We start from the raw sequence: 17,305 nt of genomic DNA on the forward strand, positions 1-17,305 counted from the left end.
CAGGCACTCTGTCTATCAGATCTAGTCCCTTAAATCTATTTCTCACTTCCATTGTATAGTAACAAGGGATTTGATTTAGATCATACCTTAATGGTCTAGTGGTTTTCTCCACCTTCAATTTCAGTCTGAATTTGGCAATAAGGGGTTCATGATCTGAGCCACAGTCAGCTCCTGGTCTTGTTTTTGCTGACTGTATACAGCTTCTCCATCTTTGGCTGCAAAGAATATAATCAATCTGATTTTGGTGTCAACCATCTGGTGATGTCCATGTGTAGAGTCTTCTCTTGTGTTGTTGGAAAAGGGTGTTTGCTATGACCAGTGTGTTCTCTTGGCACAACTCTGTTAGCCTTTGCCCTGCTTCATTCTGTACTCCAAGGCCAAATTTGCCTGTTACTGTAGATGTTTCTTGACTTCCTACTTTTGCATTCCAGTCCCCTATAATGAAAAGGACATCTTTTTGTGGTGTTAGTTCTAGAAGGTCTTGTAGGTTTTCATAGAACTGTTCAACTTCAGCTTCTTCAGGGTTACTGGTAGGGGCATAGACTTGGATTACTGTGATATTAAATGGTTTGCCTTGGAAATGAACAGAGATCATTCTGTCATTTTTGAGACTGCATCCAAGCACTGCATTTCGGACTCTTTTGTTGACTATGATGGCTACTCCATTTCTTCTAAGGGATTCCTGTCCACAGTAGTAGATATAATGGTCATCTGAATTAAATTCACCCATTGCAATCCATCTTAGTTCGCTGATTCCTAGAATGTCAATGTTCACTCTTGTCATTTCCTGTTTGACCACTTCCAATTTGCCTCGATTCATGGACCTAACATTCAGGTTCCTACGAAATATTGCTTTTACAGCATCAGGCCTTGCTTCTATCACCAGTCCCATCCACTACTGGGTGTTGTGGATGCAATTCAGTAAAGAGAAAAATAAAAGGATGAACAAATACTAACAAAAAGAAAGCATGGCAGTGATTTTGGTATCAGTGAATACAGAACTGAAATAAAAAAGCAATTTTAAAAGACTTCTTTTTTTTTTTTTTTTTACCAATTTAAACATGTATTTAGTTAGGTTTCACAAATGTGTTGAAGATTATTTCTATATGTTGAAAATTTTAAGGCCTAAAATTATGCTCAACATTTGGAGAAATCTGTGCATGGCAAACTCTGAAACCTCTTCCACAGAGAGAAAAGGCAATGGCTTTAAAACTCGTTTAAAAGACTTCTTTTTTAATGCTAAGGGTAAGAATTCAAAAAGAATATAAGAAATGAATACCTAGGTACCAAATAAGTGACTTGGTAATATCTAACTTTCATGAAGTAAAAACCCATAGACTATACAAGGAGAAACAGAAATACACTACAAACAGCATACTTTAATTTACTTCCCAATCCAAAAATATCAGTCAAAAAATGATACAAAATAAATGGAAATAATCACAAAAACAAAAGGGATTATAGAACTATTTTGTACAACTCTATGAAAAATAAATAAAGAAATAGATAAATTCCCAGGAAAAAGTATTCAACCAAAACTTAGCCCAGCAGGTTTAGGAATTCTATTGAGCTCGATTTCTGTTGAAACTTATAACTTAGGCTGTAGTAGCTAAAGTACAGTTAAGAGTATCAAGGTTAAACACTGTAAGATACTGAAGTTGTGTATTGGAATTGAGGGAAATCTGACAGAAGTGGTTGCAAACTAGCTTAATTGCTGGTTATATGTATTGCAAATATCTACTCCACCCCTCCAAAAGTACTATTTTCTAGTTTCACAGAGAAGTCTTTAGAGAATAGGTAATTCTAACATTATTTAAACTATCTCAGATCTCAGAAAAATGTCTCAGTTCTCAGAATAATGAAAACTTAAAAATTATCTCATAAATCATTGATACTAAAACTGATAGAATGCAAAAAGATGAATTATATTTATGAATATCACTTCAAAAAGACAATAAAATATTAATAAACAGTACAGTAAGAGAATTATTGTCATAATCAAATTAGGTTCCTCCCCACCTCCTGTATAAGAACGTCTGAATAGTTCAATAGTACAACGTTTAGTCCTGTATTTTAGCATATTAATAAATCCATGGAAAAATTTCATTTATATGTAATCATAGAAGGGAAGATACCCTGGAGTAGAGCATGGCAGCCCACTTCAGTATTCTTGCCTGGAGAAGTCCATGGACAGAGGAGCCTTGCAGGCACCAGTCCATGGGATGGCAAAGCCTCGGACACGACCGAAGCGACTTAGCATGCATGCACATAGGCACAGAAAATAAATTTGCTAAAAATAAATCTACCCTTGATTTACAAAAAAAAAGCACTCAGAATAAGAGTTGATGAAAACTTCACTTGTATGATTGGACATATTGTATCTCAGTCCTAAGGCAAACATATTTCTTAATGGAGAAACATCTAAGATATTTCTCCTAAAGTCAGAAACTAGATAAACTGTCATTATCAAACTATCAAACTTCTACAATAATCACTACAATAATCCACTACATTGGATACAAATGAACACTGTCTAATTAATTGCCTAATACCTCAAAAACTATAGAAAGTTAAAGGTACAAAAATTGGAAAAAAATTAAATTATCTCCATTTTGCAGATGGTATGATCATATACCTGAAAAAGTCCAAGAGACAGCAAATGAAATGGACAACTAAAGAGAATTCAAAGTAGTCTGATATAAAATGATTATTATACAGAAATTAATCTATTAAAATAACAATGACGAAATAATGTGTTAAGTAGACTCCCTTTCAATAACAACAAAAGATGAAATATTCAGGGCTTAAGAAATACCCAGAACCCAAAGGAGAATCTTTCTAATACAAAGAATATGAAACTTCACTTGGGAGGATGTGGAGAAAAAGAACCCTTGTGCGTTGTTGGTGTGAATGTAAACTGGTGTAGCTGTTATGGAAAACAGTATGGAGGTTCACGAAAACTGCACACCTGAAACACACACTGTAAATCAACTATACTCCAGTATAAAATAAACATAAAAATAAAACTTGAAAATAGAACTATCATATGATCTAGCAATTCCACTTCTGGGTGCTTTTCTGAAGGAAACAAAAACATTAACTTGAAAAGACATGCTCATGTTTACTGCAGCATTATTCACAAGAGCCAAGATATGGATATGGAAGTAATTGAGGTGTCTACTGCTGCTGGATGAATGGACAAGGCAGATGTCGAATAAATATTTATGATAATTTAGCCATAAACAGAAGGAAATCCTGTCATTTGGGCCTTGAGAGTGCTATACCAAGCGAAATAATGAGAGAAAGACAAAATAAAATAATGAGAGAAAGACAAATATTGAATCATCTTACTTATATGTTCAGTTCAGTTTTTTTTGCTTAACTTATGTGGAACCCAAACACGGAAGCAATTAACATAACCAAGCTGGTACAAACGATTATCAAGGCTTGGATATGTTGAGTATGTTGGCTATCTCCTACATGGTATAATGTTGATTGTTCTCGATTAATGTGTCAATCTGATCGCTATCAACTTCAATTGGTCTACCTGACTGTGGAGCATCATCCAGTGAAAATTTCCAGCATGAAACTTCACAAACCACTTTTGACATATTTGGTCACTCAGAGAACCTTCTCCATACACTGCAGAAATCGTTTTTTTTGTGTGTTTTAATCTTTCTTGAAATAACAAAGCATAATATGCTAAAAATTTTGCTTTTCTTCCATTGTCAATAATAAAACAGCTACAAAAAATTTGCCAATTTTTAAAAAAATGCATGCCAATATGACAGTTGTCATAATACAATCTAACAAAATGTTTTGAATGAAGCTGAAGACTAAGTGCTACTAAAGCCATCTTATGGAAAAATCCTGAACGAACTTTTTGGCCAAGCAACTATATCAAATTATTATGTTGTACGCCTGAAACTATTAACTAAATTTTATGTGTCAATTATATTGCAGTGAAGACAATTTAACTTAGATTAATGTAAAGATGTATTGTGTTCTTTAATGGGAAGACAATATCATAAAGCAATGTGTGATACTTTTAAATTATCAAAGAACAAACAGTAAAAATATGGATTATTTTCTGGAACTAGATAAACCAATTTTAAAGTGCACAGGAAAAAATAAGTGATCAAAGAAGAATGATCTGGAAAATTCTGATGATGAACAATAAAGGTACTAACTCCTACCAGTGTAAAAATACTATAATGCATCAATCATTAAATTATAGGATTGGCTCATGAAAAGACAGACTAATCAAATAGGAAAGAAAGTCCAGAGATAGACGTGAATACCTACGGGAATTTAGTGAACTGTGAACACTGCACGTCAAATCAAACAGTAAAGAAAGACTTTTTAATAAACAGTATTGGGAAAACTGGGTAGCAAGTTGGAAAAAATAAGGCAGATTCCATACTGATGCTATGTATCAAGTTAAACAAATAGATCCAAATGGATCAAAGATTTAAATGTAAGAAAATGAAATTTAGAAGTATTAGAAAACAGCAAAGGTGGTTTTTATTATAACCTTGGGAAAGTATTTTATCATAACTACTTATTTATTTTTATTAAAAAAACCAAAAATACAGTTTGTATTTTGGGGTAATTAAAAATGTACAGACCTAACACTAAAAAGAATGAAAAACACATCCAAGATTATCATTCTGTAATTGTTCTGCTTAGCTCTTTTTACTCCAAATATGTAGTCTTATTTGGAGAATGACAGCTGGTCAAATTTTTGCTTAAGACATTTATCCATACTTAACCAGAGGTTTCAGAGATAATAACACCAGTCAGGTATTCTGAATTATTTTATGTTAAATAGGAGCATTTTCCCAATAGTCTTAACATTTTCTCTTAAGTCACATCTATCTTCTTCCTTAAGAACTACATAAGCTTGTTTTAAATAGTTTAAACACCTGTAATAAACTACAGATTGCTAAAAGTAGAGGTACTCTGGTTAATGCTCAAAATGGTATGGCCAGAGGAAAGCCAGCATTATTAAATATGAATGCAATCCTTATAAATATGAATGCAATCCTTACCAACACAAATTGAACCTTTTTTTTCCCCAATAAAAAAGCTAGTCCGAAAAAAGGTCTCATTCTTTTTTTTTTTTTTAAAGGTCTCATTCTATAAAGATTTATCATTTCCAAATCACAGTGAAAGGAACTTGAATAATTTACCAATTTTGTTTTCTACTATGGGCCTTAAAGATACCTCACTAAAAACTGGTATCTAGCACAACAGAATGACGTGCGCAGAATGTAATATTGTAGCGACATTACTGAGGTTGATTGTTACAGACACATTTCAACTCTGGGTATTAAATGTTACATCCTAATTATTTATATAGAACATTGGTCCAATAACAAAAATAGAGAACAGCAGCTGAAAGTGTAGCTCATTCAATGTTCAGAGATAAAAGGGTTAACCATTCTTTCCACTATTTTCGGCAGATCAGTTCTTTTTTGTCATACTTAAATTTGATGGCGACCGAAGAATTCTGGCATTTTTCCAAGCTACTGTATGAAAAGGATGTTGAAGGCCATCACGATCAGCACACTGCAACATAAGGACTCTTCCGTTCACCAATTCTGGCACACTTCCAAAATATACCCAACAACCCAGTTTTATTTCTGTCCAGGAGGCTGGGTGCCAAGAATCGGATATAAGCACAGGTACATATAAGCAGCAAGATTACAGCCAACAGACTCTGAAAATTGAAAATGGCAGACATAGTGAGGCCGGCAAAGCCCCAGCCGCATCACCCTTCTGGGCCCAGGGCCTATCATAACTATTTAACTGTGACTCAAATTTTGGAAAAGCTAACAGTTAAAAGTAAATATAAATGAAATCAACACTTCTGCATGTCAAAAATACACCATTAGCAGAGTTAAAAACAAACATAACAAAATAGGCAAGATATCTCCAACTCATAGCACAGACCAAATGCTTACATTCTCAATATACATTACAAACTTTTAGGAATAGAGAAGAAAATGACTAACTTTATAGAAAAGTAACCAAAAGTTATGAATGGACAAGTCACAGAAAAAAACCCAATGGCATAGCCACTAAATCAATAGCATCTAAAATGGTGCTAACTTCACTAGTAAAAATGCGAATTAATATTACTCTGAGATATAACTGCTTAACCATCAGATTGGCAAAATGCAAAAATGTTATAACATGCTGTTGGAGAGGAGGTTATGGAGAAATGGACACTTTCAAACATTGTTGGTAGATGCAGAAATAACCATTAGGAAAGAATTTCTGGAATTATCAATCAAAATCTCAGATGCATTTACTCTTGATGTAACTGTCTAAATCTTAAGAATCTCATACATATGTGTAAGAGATTTATTTTGCTGCTGCGTGTTCTCTGTCATGTCTGACTCTCTGCAACCCCATGGACTATTGCTTGCCAGCCTCCTCTGTCCACACGATTCTCCAGGGAAGGATTCTGAAGTGGGTAGCCATTTCCTTCTTGAGAGGATCTTCCCAACCCAGGGATCAAACCCACATCTCCTGAGTCTCCAGCATTGGCAGGCAGATTCTTTACCACTGTACCGCCTGGGAAGCCCGTGTATGTGTGTGTGTGTGTACATAACATAGGAAGATACAGATACTGTGTGTAACATGCATACACATACAAACTTATACACATGTGTGCCTAACTATATATCCGTGCTAATTTGAAATGACGGTTTATTTTTTGCAGAATTGTTTGTAAAAGCAAAAGACTAGAATGCAGCATCCAGCAGTATGGGACTACCTGAATAAATCATGGTATATAAAAAATTCTGCACCCACAAGAATGACTAAGGAATATCTGTATCAACTACTGACTTGGAAATATCTCTAGGATAAATTTTCATGTTAAAAAAAGTGAAGAATTAAAGTGTGTGTATATTTTAGGCTATGTAGTGAAGGAAACACAGGAGAGGCAGGTTCGATCCTTGGGTCAGGAAGATCCCGGAGGAGGAAATGGCAACCCACTCTAGTATCCTTGACCTGGAAACCTCCATGGACAGAGGAGCCTGGCGGGCTGCAGTCCACGGGGGTCACCAAGAGTCAGATACCAATGAGTGAAAGAGCACAAGACAATCTTTATATAAAAATACATTCATATTCGCTTGTTTTTGCATAAAGAAATACTGAAAGGACAACAGGTAAACTAATAAAAAAGGCAATCTAGTGTAGCTGGAGGAAAAAGGTGAGATGGCATAGGTAGGAATGAGACTTCAATAAACTGATATTTTAAATTCAGACATAAATTGAAGAAAGTAGGGAAAACCGCTAGACCATTCAGGTATGATCGAAATCAATACACCCTTATGATTATACGGTGGAAGTGACAAGTAAATTCAAGGGATTAGATCTGATAGACAGACTGCCTGGAGAACCATGGACAGGCGTTTGTAACATTGTACAGGAGGCAGTGATCAAAATCATCCCCAAGAAGAAGAAATGCAAAAAGGCAAAGTGGTTGTCTGAGGAGGCCTTATAAATAGATGAGAAAACAAGAGAAGCAGAACACAAAGGAGGAAAGGAAAGATATATCCATCTGAATGCAGAGTTCCAAAGAATAACAAGCAGAGATAAGAAAGCCTTCCTGGTGATCAATGCAAAGAAATAGAGGAAAATAATAGAATGGGAAAGACTAGAAATCTCTAAGAAAATTAGAGATACCAAGGGAAATTTTCATGCAAAGATGGGCACAATAAAAAACAGAAATGGTATGGACCTAACAGAAGTAGAAGATATTAAGAAGAGGTGGTAAGAATACACAAAAGAACTATACAAAAAGGATCTTAATGACCCAGAAAACCACGATGGTGTGATCACTCAACTAGAGCCAGATGTCCTGGAGTCCAAAGTCAACTAGGCCTTAGGAAGCATCACTATGAACAAAGCTAGTGGAGGTGATGGAATTCCAGCTGAGCTACTTCAAATCCTAAAAGATGATGCTGTGAAAGTGCTGCACTTGATACACCGATAAATTTGGAAAACTCAGCAGTGGCCTGGAAAAGATCAGTTTTCTTTCCAATCCCAAAGAAAGGCAATGCCAAAGAATGTTCAAACACACAATTGTACTCATCTCACACACTAGCAAAATAATGCTCAAGATTTCCAAGCTAGCTTTCAACAGTACATGACCTGAGAACTTCCAGAAGTTCAAGCTGGATTTAGAAAAAGCTGAGGAACCAGAGATCAAATCGTCAACATCTGTTGGATCATCAAAAAAGCAAGAGAGTTCCAGAAAAACATCTACTTCTCCTTCACTGACTACACTAAAGCTTTTGACTGTGTGGGTCACAACAAACTGTGGAAAATTCTTTTTCCACAGATCACCTTATCTGCCTCCTGAGAAATCTGTATAGAGGTCAAGAAGCAACAGCTAGAACCAGACATGGAACAGATTGGCTCCAACTTGGGAAAGGAGTACGTTAAGGGTGTATACTTTCACCCTGCTTATTTAATTTAACTTATATGCAGAATACATCATGTGAAATGCCAGGCTGGATGAAGGACAAGGTGGAATCAAGATTGCCAGGAGAAATAGCAATAACTTCAGATATGCAGATGACACCACCCTTATGGCAGAAAGCAAAGAGGAACTAAAGAGCTTCTTGATGAAGATGAGAGAGGAGAGTGAAAAAGCTGGCTTAAAACTCAACATTCAAAAAACTAAGATCATGGTATCTGGTCCCATCATTTCATAGCAAATAGATAGGGAAATGGTGGAAACAGTGACAGACTTTATTTTCTGAGCCTCCAAAACTGCTGCAGATGGTGACTGCAGTCATGAAATTAAAAGACGCTTGCTCCTTGGAAGAAAAGCTATGACAGACCTAGGCAGTATATTAAAAAGCAGAGACATTACTTTGCCGACAAAGGTCCATCTAGTTAAAGCTATGGTTTTTCCTGTAGTCATGTATGGATGTGAGAGTTGAGAAAACTTTCAGATAAAGAAAACTGAGTGCTGAAGAATTGATGCTTTTGAACTGTGGTGTTGGAGAAGACTCTTGAGAGTCCCTTGGACTGCAAGGAGATCCAACCAGTCCATCCTAAAGGAGATCAGTCCTGAATATCCACTCAAAGACTGATGCTGAAGCTGAAGTTCCAATTCCTTGGCCACCTGATGCAAAGAGCTGACTCATTGGAAAAGACCCTCATATTGGGAAAGATTGAGGGCAGGAGAAGAGGGAGACAGAGGATGAGATGTTTGCATAGTATCATCAACTCAATGGACATGAATCTGAGCAAACTCTGGGAGATAGTAATGAAGGACAGCAGCCTGGTGTGCTGCAGTCCATTGGGCAGCAGGGAGTCAGACGTGACTGAGCAACTGAACAAAATAAATAAATTATAAATAAAATTGACTGCATTTACATAACTTCTTTTCAATAGAAAACTGTTATTTTCTGGAGAAGGAAATGGCAACCCACTCCAATATTCTTGCCTGGGAAATCCCATGGACAGAGAAGCCTGGTGGGCTGCAGTCCATGGGGTTGCAAAGAGTCATATATGACTTAGCAACTGAACTGACTGAATCAAATTAAAATAAATAAAAATATAAAGTTTTCTTAAAACCTCCTGCCAATTTTTAGAGCAAAGATATCTGGATAAACTTTAGCAAAGTAACACAGTTTTAGAGAATTATATGAAGAAATTACCAATCTTTACTTTCAATGTGCCAATCTTTTATTAGGGTATTTTCCTTTTTAGTGGAAACTGAAAACTCAAAAAACTTGACAAAATCAAATTTTAATGAAATCATTTATGTCAGGTACTGAGGATGCAATAAGAATACAAGTTCTTGCTCTCAAGGAGTTGGTGGTCTTATAGGGAAGACCACACACAAAAAAGCATTGATTATGCAGTGTTGCTGCTGGTAAGTCGCTTCAGTCGTGTCCGACTCTGTGTGACCCCATAGACGGCAGCCCACCAGGCTCCCCCGTCCCTGGGATTCTCCAGGCAAGAACACTGGAGTGGGTTGCCATTTCCTTCTCCAATGCATGAAAGTGAAAAGTGAAAGTGAAGTTGCTCAGTCGTGTCCAACCCTCAGCGACCCCATGGCCTGCAGCCTACCATGCTCCTCCATCCATGGGATTTTCCAGGCAAGAGTACTGGAGTGGGGTGCCATTGCCTTCTCCAATTATGCAGTGTAAGAGCACCAAAAACTATATGCAATATGTAACATGATTAACTACTTCTTTGCCAAGGCAGTTTTCCTAGAAGAGACAAAAGCCAAAAGTGAAACGAAAGTGTTAGTAGCTCAATCATGTTCAGACTCTGTGGGCTACAGCCTGCACCAGGTTCCTCTGTCAGGGTATTTCCCAGGCAAGAATACTGGACTGGGTAGCCATTCCCTTCTCCAGAGGATCTTCCCACCCCAGGAATCGAATCTCGTTCTCCTTCTTTGCAGGCAGACTCTTTACCGTCTGAGCCACAAGCCAGACTCTAAAGCATGACTAGGAGCTTGAAGAAGGCCCTGGAAGAGCAAGCACAGGCAGCAGTAAGTCCCAGCATCAGAGCTGCGTTGTTATGCTTGTAGGATAAATCTCAAGTTCCTTAGCCTCAAAGCAACCCTTCCCAGGCTGGCTCTGGCCTATCTTTCTTTCCTTATCTCCTACCATCCTGGAGGCCTGGACATGGGTAAGTGTGGCAGGAATTGGAAAGTCAGAAATTGTAGTCAGGAGTTTACTGGCATATGTCTCCTGTAGGGGAGCCCCTGGAGTTGAGGATGTCAGGTGCTCTGAAATAGGAGAAGAAGCTGAGCTTATCAACAGAAGACAGCAGGAGTCTGGGTTAGAGAGAAAAACTGTGACCCAGGGAGACTGCACTCAATAAATACTACAGAGCAAAGCCCACGTGAATGTAACTGCAATTACTGAATAGGTACTGTTCTAAATGCTGCCCTCAGAGACATTTTTTACCTGCATAAGTCATGTTACACCCTTACGTAAAATCATTGCTTCTCATTACATTTAAAATGAAATTGAAACTCCTTCATCTGGCCTTCACATTCAGGTCCCACAAACGGTGTGCCCTGCCTGCATCTCTAACCATGCCCTGTGACACACACTCTCTCTTGCAAACGCCTGTAAGGTCCCCTCTGCCTACAAACCTCTCTCTTTCCTTTGCTCCACTGCCTATATCCTACCCGTCTTGCTCCTCTCACTTTAAATGCTTTAAATCCTTTAAATCTCACTTTAAATGCACCTCCTCAGACCTTGCCGCCTGACCACCTCTCCACCATCTAAGCTATACCTATAAATAAACCTTTGTTACCACACCCTATATTTTCTCCCATATTAGATTTTGTAATTATCAGTGTATAGTCAACTTTCTTGCCTCATGAAACTACAAGCATTATGAGGGAAGGATTTGTTTTGTTGAGTACTCAGAAAAAAATGCCCAGCACAGGGTAAGTAGCAACGATTTGTGAAAAGGATGAGTACATTTAATCTCCATAGCCTTGCAAACACAACTCCCCTTTTTCAGATGTGGAAATCGAGACTCAGGAATGTAATGTGATCTACTCAACATCTCAAAATATGGGTTCAAATCCAAATCCCATGATCCTAAATGCTATATACATTGTCTCCCAAATGAAGAAGGGCTTCTCATGAAAGTAAGTCTGGAAGTGGCCTAGGCAGCTAAAGTGGATGACAACCTGCCCCCTGGCTCTGGTTTATGAGGTTAAGGTTATGCACAAAGAGCAGGCTCTGTTTGAGGGGGCTGAAACATGAATAAAGTCTGAAATAAAGACGCAATGGAATATACTCTAAACAGACTGAGCAAAGTGCATTTGCAAAGGAATAGGGCTTTCAGAGGACCCCGTGGAACTGAATTTGGAGACTGGGCAGCAGTAAGAAAATGGGCTAGGAAAGAGGGTGAGACTTCCAAGTATCCACAGGGATCGAAGAACAGACGGATGTTTCACTGAATGCCGTGAATACTTAGGGAAGCACGTGGGGACTCGGAATAAGCAGCTTGGACATGGTTAGAGGGACTGACTGACCAGGAGTATTAGGAAGTACTCAGGCCGTGTGAGGCTACAGTATTCACTACCATCCTTCTCCCTGGACAGACTTCTCCACTAAGATGTCCTGTCTGTCCCTCATCAAGTTCTGGCGTAACCCTTGGTTCCTCTGGAAACTCCTGCTTCACTGCTCTTAGCTGAGCTGTAAACTGCTGCAAGGGCCAGAAGCAAGAAAATAAATCCCAGTCAGTAGCAGGAATAGAAATGTAGAAATACAAGGGGGCCAGGGATGGGTTTTTCAGGAGGAGCTGAAAGTTCCTGGGGTATGTTTAACACCATATCTTATGCTCTTGGAAGTGGGTGTAAATCTGGGTTATTATCCTAGACCACTGAAGAATGTGTCAAGCCTAAAAGGAACAGATAGGAACATTTTAAAAAAATCACTGAAGCTCCTGACTTCAGACATATTATAGTGTAGTTTAGAAGATCTACATGTTTACATTATATTCAGAGGTGGATTAAAAGTAATAATTGTACATTTATTGTACCAGTCACTAAAAAGCAAAATATTTAATATTAAGAGTGGCTAAGAAAAATTCTACCTTAAAACTGGAATTCAGATCATCCAAAACAGATATCCCAGGAGGTGTGTAGAGGCAGGCTGATGGCTCCTGAAAGGCGGCAGCCGCGGCCGACTCCCAGCCACCTTTCGCCTAGAGACAGTTGCTAGGCAGTACTAGATTTGCTCATAAATGCACTTTTTACCCAAGGATCAGTATTATGATAACACACATACCCCCTCCCACTCAATTTCTCTGCTCCTGTTTCATTAAAGGCAAGAGACTGATAAATAGTATTGGTGATGGTTAATAGTCTCATGGATACTGAATTGTGCTGGGCTGTTTCCTGGACAAAAACATTATTTTTGCCTCCTAGGAGGATGTAGAAAAGTCTGAAAGCTACCTGATTCATTTGTTCTTAAATTTCTTTGAGTCTGAGTACAAATGCTGTCCAGGGAACAAAATGACGGGATAAAGGATCTGAGACTCATTTTTCTTTCAAGTTCTTTTGTTGATTCATAAATAAGCTAATAATTAATTAATTATTAATACAAATTAATAATTAATCTAAAAGCAACTCATTTAGATTAATGGGAAAGACACAAGAATTTGAACTATGTAAAGAAAACAAAGATGTTTCCATTCTAGAATTTTAAGGTTTTACCTTTGTAAGATGCTAGTGAAGTGCTCAGTAATACAATAAGAGGAAAAAGCATTATTGGCTTTGTTTTTGTGAGGTTGGTTTATTTCTCTTCATCAGTTCTTGTCTCACTGCAACAATAATTTGGAGTGAGACTAAAAGGTGCAGACCAACAGACAAGTTGAAGCTCAGTTCAGCTCAAGCAGACAAATCTTTTATTAATCAGACACTCCCAAAGGAGTCTTCCTATCGATCATCCTTCGATAGGTCATCCTTCCTATCGATCCCGCTTGGCTCCCCCTGTTATCCTTCCAGTCTCCTCCTCTTGGTTATGCCTGGTGCAAAGTAGGGCTTGTGCCCACAGTCAGTCAGTGAAAGGGAATGGAAATGGGCATACCTTAAGGCCGATTGACAACGGTAAGTTATATAACAGCAGGCTATGTTGTCTGTCTTCCCATAATTCAGTCTGTTATAGTTCCCGCCTGTCAATGCAGGAGATGTAAGAGACACTGGTTCGATCCCTAGGTCTGATTCCCTGGAGGAAAGCCCTGCAATCCACTCTGATAGTCTTGCCTGGAGAATCCCATGGACAGAGGAGCCTAGAGGGCTATGATTCATAGGGTTGCACAGAGTCGGACACGACTGATCCCCTGAAGGAAGGAAAGATCCCCTGGAGAAGGGAATGGCTACCCACTCCAGTATTCTTGCCTGGAAATCATCTATTTAAAACCATAAAGCAAAAATAAAGGAGCATGCCAATTCTTTTCATGTCATTTATATATGTCTATTATTTAAATAAAAACTACCTACTCCACCCCCTTTTTCTTACCACTTTTACTTTCCCCAAATCTATGATTTTGTGGGTCAAAATTTGTTTATTTTGTCTTTCTTTACCTAAAGTCCTAATTCTGTAACTTATTTGAATATGCATGTAAACAATTTCATATCCAGGGGTTTTCCCTAGGATCTAAAGTAACATTAACCACCAAGTGAAGATTTTTGTTGTTGTTACAGAAGGAAATAAAATAGAACAATACTCCTTATATTTATTTTAGATATATGTAGAATGCCACATAAAACAGCTCCTTGTAGGTTTCTCTTATCTGTGAACTAGGGCACTAATCATAGATAAGCATTTTTTTAAGGATATTATTAAGGTGCTTTCAGATCACTGTAGTTTATACATATTTAATACAACATGCTTTTTTGTTAATAAAAATTTACATAATGCTACTTTCCAGTATACAACATATCTTCATTTTTAATACATTACATCTGGAACAATTAATAAACCTCAACAATTAAAGACATTGTTTTCAAAATGATTTTGAGGGTAAAAATATCTCGTCATATATTTTACATAGCTTTATATAAGTAAGAAAGCCTTCCTCCGTGATCAGTGCAAAAATAGAGGAAAACAATAGAATGGGAAAGACTAGAGATCTCTTCAAGAAGATTAGAGATGCCAAGGGAACATTTCATGCAAAGATGGGCTCAATTAAGGGCAGAAATGGTATGGACCTAACAGAAGCAGAAGATATTAAGAAGAGGTGGCAAGAATACACAGAAGAACTGTACAAAAAGATTTTTCATGACCCAGATACTCATGATAGTGTGATCACTCACACTCACCTACAGCCAGACATCCTGGAATGTGAAGACAAGTGGGCCTTAGAAAGCATCACTATGAACAAAGCTAGTGGAGGTGATGGAATTCCAGTTGAGCTATTTTAAATACTGAAACATGATGCTGTGAAAGTGCTGCACTCAATATGCCAGCAAATTTGGAAAACTCAGCAGTGGCCAAAGGACTGGAAAAGGTCAGTTTTCATTCCAATCCCTAAGAAAGGCAATGCCAAAGAATGCTCAAACTACTGCACAATTGCACTCATCTCACACGCTAGTAAAGTAATGCTCAAAATTCTCCAAGCCAGGCTTCAGCAATACATCAACCGTGAACTTCCAAATGTTCGAGATGGATTTAGAAAAGGCAGAGGAACCAGAGATCAAATTGCCAACATCCACTTGATCATCAAAAAAGCAGGAGAGTTCTAGAAAAACATTTATTTCTGCTTTACTGACTATGTCAAAGCCCTTGACTGTGTGTATCACAATAAACTGTGAAAATTCTGAAAGAGATGGGAATACCAGACCACCTGACCTGCCTCTTGAGAAACCTGTATGCAGGTCAGGAAGCAACAGTTAGAACTGGACATGGAACAACAGACTGGTTCCAAATAGGAAAAGGAGTACATCAGGGCTGTATATTGTCACCCTGCTTACTTAACTTAAATGCAGAGTACATCATGAGAAATGCTGGGCTAGAGGAAGCACAAGCTGGAATCAAGATTGCTGGGAAAAATCTCAATAACCTCAGATATGCAGATGACACCCCCTTATGGCAGAAAGTGAAGGACTAAAGAGCCTCTTGATGAAAGTGAAAGTGGAGAGTGAAAAAGTTGGCTTAAAGCTCAACATTCAGAAAACTAAGATCATGGCATCCAGTCCCATCACTTCATGGGAAATAGATGGGGAAACAGTGGAAACAGTGTCAGACTTTATTTTTTTGGGCTCCAAAATCACTGCAGATGGTGATTGCAGCCATGAAATTAAAGCAATGCTTACTCCTTGGAAGGAAAGTTATGACCAACCTAGATAGCATATTAAAAAAGCAGAGACATTACTTTGCCAACAAAGGTCCGTCTAGTCAAGGTGATAGTTTTCCCAGTGGTCATGTATGGATGTGAGAGTTGGACTGTGAAGAAGGCTGAGCACTGAAGAGTTGATGCTTTTGAACTGTGGTGTTGGAGAAGCCTCTGGGGGTCCCTTGGACTGCAAGGAGATTCAACCAGTCCATCCTAAAGGTGATCAGTCCTGGGTGTTCATTGGAAGGACTGATGTTGAAGCTGAAACTGCAATACTTTGGCCACCTGATGCAAAGAGCTGACTCATTTGAAAAGACCCTGATGCTGCGAAAGATTGAGGGCAGGAGGAGAAGGGGATGACAGAAGATGAGATAGCTGGATGGCATCACCGACTCGATGGACATGGGTTTGGGTGGACTCCAGGAGTTGGTGATGGACAGGGAGGCCTGGCGTGCTGCGGTTCATGGGGTTGCAAAGTCTCGGACATGACTGAGTGACTGAACTGAACTGAATCTTAGCCTTTCAACTGTCCAACAAGCCTCTGCCCTAGTCACCCTATTCCCTCCTCAAAGCTCCTGGCACCTAACAGACGTGATCCTTGATTTTCTCTGTCCCTCTTCAAACCTTCATTACTGCCTCTAAGTTTGTTTTACCTGAAAAACTCATAAGGTTTTTGTCTCTAATCATTTCCGAATTTAGTTATCCCATAAAACTATTCTGAATTCCCATTCCTCCATAAAGCCTCTTCAATTTTTCACACTCCACTAATAGAACACCCTCAATTAGTAACGTAAGTTTTTTTTAATTGAAGTATAATTGATTTACAATGTGCTAATTTCTGCTGTACAGGGCAGTGATTTCTGCTGAATCACAGCAGTGATTCAGTTATATTAATACATGTATGTATCTTTTTCCATTATGGAAGATATAATACACATTGGCTATATATGTATTATATATATATAGGATATTATATACATATAATACATCTGTCCTCTTCAATTGTGGTTTATCACAGATATTAAATATAGTTCCCTGTGCTATACAGTAAAATCTTGTTGTTTATCCACGCTATATACACCAGTCTGCATCTGCTAGTCTCAAAGTCCCACTCCAACACTCCCTCTTCCCCCTCTCTCTTGGCAATCACATGTCTGTTCCCTGTCTGTGAGTCTGTTTTGTAAGTAAGTTCATTTGTGTTGTATTTTAGATTCCACATATACTCACTCGTAACTTTCAAGTCAGTTGGCACCACCATATGTTCTAGAATGTTATCAGTCAAGAATCTTAACTCATAATGAGAGCTGATACTTACATAGAGCTTATTCTGTCTCAAGTGCCAATCTACTTTATCTATAATAAACTCAGTTATAAACATCAACTTTTTGAAGAAGAAACTATTAAAATTCCTACTTTCAAGTGAGGAAATTGGGGCACAAAGAGGCTGTATAATCTGCCC

The 17,305-nt window shown here is 38.1% G+C and overlaps 2 protein-coding genes across 3 annotated transcripts in view; both read right to left on the reverse strand.

The window, feature by feature from the left end:
• C2H2orf88 (chromosome 2 C2orf88 homolog) overlaps window positions 1-17,091 on the reverse strand; it is an 80,502-nt gene extending 63,411 nt beyond the window's left edge. Inside the window, exon 1 of one of the 2 annotated variants that reach the window (XM_070802210.1) lies at window positions 17,074-17,091. The gene's annotated coding sequence lies outside the window, so the exon portion shown is untranslated. Of the gene's footprint in view, window positions 1-12,603; window positions 12,715-17,073 lie in introns of those variants that run through there. The other variant, XM_019969471.2, reaches the window with a different exon arrangement.
• Window positions 5,333-5,805, reverse strand: LOC109565554 (protein kish-A). The gene has a single exon (XM_019969477.2). It carries the CDS (start codon window positions 5,744-5,746, stop codon window positions 5,564-5,566), a length of 183 nt encoding a protein of 60 aa, XP_019825036.2. The 5' UTR covers window positions 5,747-5,805; the 3' UTR covers window positions 5,333-5,563.
• Window positions 17,092-17,305: the final 214 nt, after the last annotated feature.

Source organism: Bos indicus, chromosome 2 (genome assembly GCF_029378745.1).
Source record: "Bos indicus isolate NIAB-ARS_2022 breed Sahiwal x Tharparkar chromosome 2, NIAB-ARS_B.indTharparkar_mat_pri_1.0, whole genome shotgun sequence".
Taxonomy (NCBI): domain Eukaryota; kingdom Metazoa; phylum Chordata; class Mammalia; order Artiodactyla; family Bovidae; genus Bos; species Bos indicus.

What these genes read in the sequence shown, in the direction of transcription:
- LOC109565554 (XM_019969477.2), bottom strand. Translation starts at nt 5,746, where the DNA reads ATGTCTGCCATTTTCAATTTTCAGAGTCTGTTGGCTGTAATCTTGCTG.